Source organism: Hyperoodon ampullatus (genome assembly GCF_949752795.1).
Source record: "Hyperoodon ampullatus genome assembly, chromosome: 11".
NCBI classification, from domain to species: domain Eukaryota; kingdom Metazoa; phylum Chordata; class Mammalia; order Artiodactyla; family Ziphiidae; genus Hyperoodon; species Hyperoodon ampullatus.
In genome coordinates, this window is record NC_136924.1 from 38,828,502 (window position 1) to 38,836,936 (window position 8,435).

The following is an 8,435-nucleotide window of genomic DNA, read 5'->3' on the forward strand; positions in this document are numbered from 1 at the left end:
CGACCAGAGGTTGAACCCCGGCCCTTGGCAGTGAAAGTGTGGAGCCCTAACCACTGGACTGCCAGGGAATTCCCCCCAAATTTTAATTTTAATGAAGTCCAATTTAACTATTTTTTTCTTTAGTTATTTGTGCTTTTGGTGTCATGTTTAAGAAACCATTGCCTAATCCAAAATTGTAACGATTAAATCCTGTTTTCTTCTAAGAGTTTTACGGCTTTAGCTCTTACAGTAAGATCTTTGATACATTTTGAATTGGTTTTCATATGTGGTGTGAGGAGGGGGGTCCAACTTCATTCTTTTGCATGTGGATATCCAGTTTTCTAGTACATGTTGAAAAAAACTATTTTTTCCCCATTGAATCGTCTTAGAAAAAAATCAATTGACCATAAGTGTAAGGGTTTATTTCTGGGCTCTTCAGGCAGCAGTGGCACTTAGTTCCAGTTTCAGGTTTTTTCCCACACTCTGCATCCCACCCTCTCAGAGACTCTGGCACCAAATGACTGGCACCCCATCCTCAGAGGCCTGGGGCTGGCTCAGTGGGATCCTTTCTCCAAGCTCCTGAGACAGCAACACCAGAGGAGCAGCATTTGCCTGGGCTGTAGAAACTGGCTCATCCAAGGTCATTTCTTCTTCCAGAGACAGCCTGTATCCAGAGACTGATCAATGTGAACTGTGAGGATCCAGCTTCTTGCCCCAGCTCAGGACAACTCTGCAAGGCCATCTCAGCTGCAGAGCTACCATGGGGTTGCCTGAGCCTTGTAATGGGACTGCATCACAGTTCAACTCCTCCTTTGCAGCTAAGTTGTCCTCTAAGTTCTTATAAATGAAATGACATAGAACTATCACATGCCCTGGGGGGTTATTCTCAATCGACCTAAGCCAATCCTGGTCATTCCACTGCCTTTTCTAGTAATTGGAGCAGGAATGGACACATGATGCTATTCTGGCCAAGGAGAGTTAGGGGAAGTCAGTTGGAGAAGGGGGCTTCTGAGAAAGTTTTCATAGACACAAGGGAGGAACATTCTCTTTTCTACCTTTTTGCATTAGTGCCTAAGGGTGTGATGCTGTAGTACTGGCAGACATCTTGAGGCCATGAGGGGACCAGCCTGAGACTAAAAGTCAATACACTGGATCCCTGAAGACATGAATATGTCGGTGAGCTACTGAATTAATCAACCCTAGAGGTACCCTATCACCAGACTCCTTGTTGCTTGTGGCAGGCACTGTTAACGGTCCTCTAGTGTCCATTCTTCCTGTCATCCTTTTAGTAATAGAACCTACTGAGTTTTAGCTGGACATTTGCTGCCCCCCGCCCCCCGCAGTTGCAGACTACACTTCCCAGCATCCTTGGCAGCTGAGTGTGGCCATGTGACTAAGTCCAGGCCAATGGGATGTGAGCAGAACATCCCATTGCAAATTCTGGATCATCTCCTTAAAGATGTTTGCCTTGGGCACTCTCTTCCCCTGTTCTCACTCGCTGAAAAATAGCAACAGTTGGAGCCCTTTGGAAGCCCCATCTTGGAGATGACAGAGTGGTCCCATTGGCCTTGGAGCACTCACCTTGGGGCTGTGATGTGAGAGAGAAACGGTCTTCTACCTTATTTAAGTGACTTTATTTTGGGGTCTTTTTGTTAACAGCAGCTTCCCAAGTACCTTAGCCAATATATCATGTGGGATAATAAAGGCCCTCCTGATTTCAGCCACCGGAGTTGTTCCTAGCAGCCAGGACCTCCTCTCTGCTCTTTCTCTCCTTGGAAGTTGATGGGGGCTGGGGCTGTGTTCTGATTTTCACTGACGGTGGACTATGTGGCTCCAAGGAACGTCTTCCTGTTTGGGGGTGTCTCCTCCCCCTGCCCCACTGAGTTCAGTCTCACTCACCACCTTGTTTCCCTCCTGCTGCTCCTTCTGGCCCAGGGAGGTGGATGCCCTCCCCACACCCCACCGCAGAGCCTACATCACACTTGAGTCCACGGTCAGTTGTCGGGCCCTGAAGCCGTGTCCAGTCCTGACCCCTCCACCTCACAGCAAACTTCCCAGCATGCCTTGCACTGGCTGGTCCACTTTAGGACAAACAGACATTTAGGAACAAGTAAACCATGAAACCAGACTTCCAGGAATATGGTCCTAAGTTACGCCTCATCCTCGTTCTCAGATAGAGGACATTCCAACTGAACATGTAAACAAGAAGTTGAATATTGATACAGCAGCAAGGGGGAATTATTCCCCTACCCCAGAGCTGCTGGAAAAGCTACTTCCTTGCTTGCCTGTGCCTGGCCAGCTGGGAAGGTTCATTAAATAATTTGATAGCAAACCTGCCTTGGGCCCCTGCTGCGCCACTTGCTGCCCCCCAATAAAGGAATGGGTCCTCATCTTCTTCCCCAACCTCCAGACAAAAACATCTGTAAACACATCTGCCAGAAACAAATAACATGGTTCCTAGGATCTGATTACTGTCCCCAGGGCAGCCTTCCCCCAGAGCCCGCCCCTCCCTTCCTTCTCCTTTCCGAGAACTTAAGAACAAATGCCCAACAAATGTTCCGGCTCCTACTCCAAAGGTGGGGGTGGGGCGTGGGGTGGGCTGCCCGAGGCTGCCAGGCATCAGGCCGACTGTGAACTTGGGATGGGGCAGAAGGAAGCACAGGGTCTCGGGTCCAGGCAGAGGGGCCCAGGGAGGGCTGTGGGCTCCAGTCCGTGGGCGTTGCACAAAGGAGGTGATGAGGAGTCCAAGCTCCCACCCCAGGCTGGCACTAGAGCCCTCTCTAGCCCCCCCAGCCAGCCTCCTTCCTGCCCTGAGCTCTTTCCTCAGGACAGCCAAGGCCTGGGTTCAAATCACAGCACTGGCTGAGCCTGTTTCCCCACGTAGAAACGGAGGTGTGTTGTATATAATGTGCCCCATGCCAGGCGCTGTGCTGGCTCACGTGATTGTCACAAGCAGGCTACGAGTGGGTACCGTCGTCTCCTCTTTGTAAAAGAGGCCACAGGTAAAGCTCTGGCCAGGGCCAGGAAGTAGGGAAGGGTGATCTTTGGGCCCCCCTGCCCTGCCCTGGGCATTAGGACGGTTCCTCCCAGCCCAGAGGATGTACCAGAACACAGCACCAGGACAGGCGAGGCTGGGGGCCTCCAGGCTAGCGGGTGAGGGCAGCAGGGGGCACCGTCTGGCCTCACAGCCTGGAGATGAATCAGCCTTTCTCCTGTTACCGCGGCTCGGCCTGCACCCACCCTCGAGGCCTCTATTCCCCAGGATGCTGCTGTTATTTCTGGCTGGTGGATCCTGCCTGGTGTAGAGCTTGCTGCGTTAAGAGGCTGGGTGTGGGGCAGCCTTAGTGAGGGGAGGGCTCAGCGAGGTACAGACCACAACCATCCTGGCCAATGCATGGAGGGTCCTTACTAGAATGTGAAAGAGAAAAAAGTCAACCCCAAATCTCTGTGTCCCCCCTCTGTCCCTCCCTGCCCACCTTCTCAGAGACAAGGATGCCAGGAACATCTGAGAGTTCTCCCATCCTTGGAGGGCCCTGCCTGGCATGGTGTGAGGAGACTAGGGATAAGGCTGCCGCCCTGACCACCATGCCAGGATGGGATCCTCTGAGAAGGCCTGTAAACCTGCACTCCTGCAGAGCTGGCTGCAGCTGCTCTGGCCTGGCCTGATTCTTTGGGTTAGAAGGTGTCCAGGGTGGCCGAGGGCCCAAGGATCCCTAACTGATGCTCCCAGAGAGAGGGGTACAGAGCTGGTCCCTCTGGGCCCTCAGCTCTGCATGGACTGATGGGAACTTCTTGAGGCCTCTGCAAAGCCACATGGATGTCCCCCTGCCGTGAGCCTGAGCCCAACCTCAGGAAAGACCCTAACAGAGGCTTGACATGGCTCTGCCCTTCAAGATCTTTGGAGGGACGGGCCAAGACTCCAGTCATGGAGGATGCCTGAAAGCTGTGGGGCTGGAGGGGGCAGTCAGGGAAGGCCTCCTAGAGGGGACATCAGCCTTATGGGAAAGAACAGGAGTTTGTCGGTGAAGGTGCTTGGGAAGGCACTGCAGGCAAGCAGCAAAGGCATAGAGAATACCAACACATGGCCATTAGGGTGGGGAGGGGAGTCAAGAATGTGGTTTAATGCCAATGGAAGGCAATGCTCAAGGCTGGAGAGGGAGGCTGGGCCAGATTATAGAGGGCCTTGAATGCTGGGCCCAGGAGTTAGGCTTTGTTCCCTAGGCAACAGGGAGCCATGGAAGAGTTTAGGGCGAGGGAGTGACATGTCTGTTTCATCTCTGTACGTGACCACTTAGTAGGCACTCATGATACGATGGCCAAGTGACTAAACAATGTTTCGGGACTTCCCTGGTGGTGCAGTGGTTAAGAATCCGCCTGCCAATGCAGGGGACATGGGTTTGAGCTCTGGTCTGGGAAGATCCCACATGCCACGGAGCAACTAAGCCCGTGCACTGCAACTACTGAGCCTGTGCTCTAGAGCCCTCGAGCCACAACTACTGTGCCCGCGTGCTGCAACTACTGAAGCCCGTGCACCTAGAGCCCGTGCTCCGCAACAAGAGAAGCTACCGCAATGAGAAGCTTGTGCACCGCAAAGAAAAGTAGCCCCCGCTTGCTGCAACTAGAGAAAGCCCGAGCACAGCAACGAAGACCCAATGCAGCCAAAAATAAATAATTTTTTTAAAAAAACAACAAACAAACAAAAACAATGTTTCACACTAAGAGGTCATCCCACTTGCTCGAGTATATATATATATATATATATATATATATATAGAGAGAGAGAGAGAGAGAGAGAGAGAGAGAGAGAGATTGTTTGTATTATTAAAGTAAAATCTACTCATTCTAAAAAAATTTTAAAAGATAGGTGAGGTGATGTTGTGGTTGGAGAAATAACTGACACAGTATTCATGGTTTTCATCAAAACCATTACCTGCTCTTGAATACCCCTAGAGCCATGGATCTCACCTCCCTACCAGGCTGCCCAAGACCTTTTAAAATTAATTAATTAATTAATTATATTATATTATTTTTTTGGCTGTGTTGGGTCTTCGTTGTGGTGTGCGGGCTTCTCACTGTCATGGCTTCTCTTGTTGCGGAGCATAGGCTCTAGGCACGCAAGCTTCAGTAGTCGTGGTGCACGGGCTCAGTAGTTGTGTCTCGCGGTCTCTAGAGCGCAGGCTCAGTAGTTGTGGCGCACGGTGCTCCGCAGCATGCGGGATCTTCCTGAGCCAGGGCTTGAACCCATGTCCCCTGCGTTGGCAAGCGGATTCTTAACCACTGCTCCACCAGGGCAGTCCTGCCCGAGACCACCTGCTGGCAGAATCTAGAGGCCTCTAAACACCTCCCGCCCGGCTGCCAAAGAGCAGCCTGCTGAGCCCCCGAGTTCCTGACAGCATCCCCCAACCTAGCTTCCTACAGGGAGGGGCTTTCCAGCCCCGCGGAACGCCCAGCTCTCACAGGCAGCTTCAGTCCTCAACACAAACCAGCTGGGGCCTCACCCTGCAAGGAGCAGATTTTCCTCTGCCTGTCCCTGGGGCTGCCAGCATGGTACTTCTGTCTCTCCTAGGTTCTCAGCCAGACAGCCAGGGTGAGACAGGAGAGATCCCAGAGGCCTCACACCACCCCCCAGGGGGAGGTGTTTAGAGGCCTCTGGATTCTGCCAGCAGAAGCTGCCAGCAAAGCTTCATGGCCTTGTGCATCGTGGGGCCCTCCCTGGGCCTCCTCTAAGCTTGGAGGTACGTGCCCCCAGTCTGGTGGTGGGTTCCTTATTTGGCTCCGTTTAGAACAGGTTCAGGCTCATTATGGGGTGGGGGTGGGCATGGGGCCTGACTAAAGCTGTCTGTGAGCCTTGAAAAGTGAGGCGGTAAGCAGGCTTCTCCCATTCCCCACCGCAGTCGCTCTCCCACACCGCGGCTGTGAGCCTGCCCAGTGGCCAGGTCCCCGGGCCCCCCGACCTAGGCAGGCTGTGTGACCTCATGCACATCCCCACCACCACCACCGCCAGCCCCAGCTGCCTCCTCGGCTGCAGGGTGGGGCTAACAGTGCGAATGAATGTATATCATCAAGCAAAAAGCACTAGATGTTGGTGAGTCACCTTTATTTTATTTATTATTCTAACTTTTATTGTGTTTATTGCCGGTAGGGGAGGGGGTGTTTCCTTTAAAATGCTCTTCCTGAGCCACAAGAACTCGAGGGCCCCTGCCCGTGAGTGGGCAGCTGGCACATGTCACTCCTGCAACATTTCTGGAAAGAAGGATGAGGTGGGCAGGCAGGCCCTCCCCCAGAGAGCTCCCCAGGCCAGCTCTGCCGGCCTCGGCCCCCCCGGAAAAGAAACCCAAACCCCAGAAGCACCACCCCGCCCCCTTGGGCTCACGAAGCTGGGTGTGCATCCCGGCTACCCCACAAGCGGCCTCCTCTCCGTTCTTCCCAGCCCCTTTCCTTGGGCTTCTCTGTGCTCCCCTCGTGGGCACTTCAGCCCCAGCCGGCCTGCTTCCCGCGCGGCCTTGGAAGATGCTTTCATACTTGCCGGGCTCGCCTGTTGTCTGCAAGACCCAGGATGCTCACCCAGTGCACTCCAGCTGATTCTGGCTGGGCACCCTTCCCCCACCACTGGTCGCCTCTACCCTGTGACAGTGCACTGGCCTAGGCAGTAGAGGCGACCAGTCCCACCAGCCTCCCGCTAGCTTGAAGGGAGCAGGTCCCGGGGCCCGCAGCACGCCTTCCATACGTAACAGCTCTTGGGCCGACAGTTCCCCCCGCTCCCCACTGCCTGCCCCAGATCCCGCGCTGCAGCAGCTCCAGTCTCCCCAGGAAGGGTGGCCGAGCCCTTTCCTTCAGGACGCCGGGCGCAGGGAGGGAGCCAGGCAGGCAGGCCTCTCACAAGTAAAGCTTCATGGCCTTGTGTGTCGTGGGGCAGTAGCGGGCGTGGAGCTGCGCCAGCAGTGCCCTGGACGTGGCCTTGAAGCGCGTGCCCTGGCTCTTCTTGTTCCACACGTGGACAGCGTAGGTGGCATTGAGCAGCCGGGACAGCTCCTCGGGGCTGACGTCTTCGAAGTACTTCTTCCAGTTCTGCCAGGGGATGGGGTAGAACGCCTCGTAGGGCAGGGTGGTGACGCCGCGGCAGGCGTGGCTCTCGCCCAGGCTGCGGATGGAGCACCATTTCTTGAAGACCCGCGTGAGCAGCTGCGGGCCCTGGTGGCCCCAGATCCAGCCGTTGTAGTGGGCCACAAAGTCACGCATGCACAGCGCCATGAACTCGTGGTGGCGCTCGAAGGCCAGGAAGGCGCCGTTGAGGACATAGCGGGACTGGGTGCCCAGTGCGTTGGTCAGGTTCCCCAGGTTCTTGAGGACGATGAAGTCCGTGTCCAGGTAGATGCCCCCAAACTTCCACATGAGCGCAATCCTAGAGGCATCGGAGAGCACGGGCAGCACGTAGGGCTCCCACCGCCGCTGCAGGGCCGTGTACCAGGCTGCCAGGGGCGTGTCCCGAAACAGCTCCTCTAGGTCCAGTGGGAGCATCTGGACGTTGGGGAAGCAGCCCAGAAGCGAGAGGCCCAGGTGCCGGGGCAGGGAGGCATTCCCGCCGGGCAGCCCCTTCATCAGGACCGCCACCCGGGACTCAGGCTGGGCCCTGGCTGCTGACTCCACGGAGCACATGAACAGGAAGTTGGGGTCCGTCCGGTCAGAAGTCTCCAGGAAGAAGATGTTGCCGGGAGGTGGGGTGCCAGAGGGTGGTGTGTGGGGGACCAAGCGCGGGCAGGGTATGTCAGCAGGCAGGTTAGAGAACTGTCCTTGGCCCCCGGGCTCACCCACGATGTGCCAGTACACCATGATGGAGGCCAAAAACGTGAACTTGAAGCCGATGATGAACAGGGTGCAGACCCACTGCCTCTGGGCACCCCGGAGCAGCCGCAGCAGGCAGTCGGGGGGCCTGGACGTCATCTCCCCAGATGATATCAGGAGTCTCCAGCAGAAACTGGCTGGTCTGTAAGAGACGAGCACCGCATTCGGGCAGGCTGCTGGCATCCCTGACCCAAGAAAGACACTTCCTTCAAACACCAGCCACAGCCAATGCCGGCTTCCAGAGCCCACAGGCCTGCCAGGTGGTCAGAGCCCCATTTCCGTCCTCATCTGTAAAATGGGGGCAGCAGGCCATGGACTGAGGTCTGAGCAGGGTCCCTTTCACTCTGTGACATACCTGTGAGCTCCCCAAAGGCTGGGCCAGCACCACCTACGACGTGCGGCCAACATGGGCCCAGGGCAGGGTCTGGCCTCTCTGCCTGGCAAGGCCTGTCCCCTTTGAACTACCAGGCTGGTAGCCTATGATCTGAGGCCCAATGCATGCACCTCTCGGTCCCATTCAGTTCCACCAGCCGGGCCTGGAGATGGTCCAAGAGGAAGAACTGCCAGCAGCCACAGGGACTTTTAGCAGGAGGCTTGGGGCTCTGGGGGGCCTG

The 8,435-nt window shown here is 55.6% G+C and overlaps 1 protein-coding gene across 1 annotated transcript; it reads right to left on the reverse strand.

Moving 5' to 3' along the window:
• Positions 1-6,079: 6,079 nt before the first annotated feature.
• Positions 6,080-7,920, reverse strand: A4GALT (alpha 1,4-galactosyltransferase (P1PK blood group); the record flags this gene model as incomplete). Its single annotated transcript, XM_079714326.1, has 1 exon — positions 6,080-7,920. The coding sequence occupies one exon, from the start codon at positions 7,918-7,920 to the stop codon at positions 6,856-6,858; it is 1,065 nt and encodes a 354-aa protein (XP_079570452.1). The 3' UTR covers positions 6,080-6,855.
• Between the last annotated feature and the right edge of the window lie 515 nt (positions 7,921-8,435).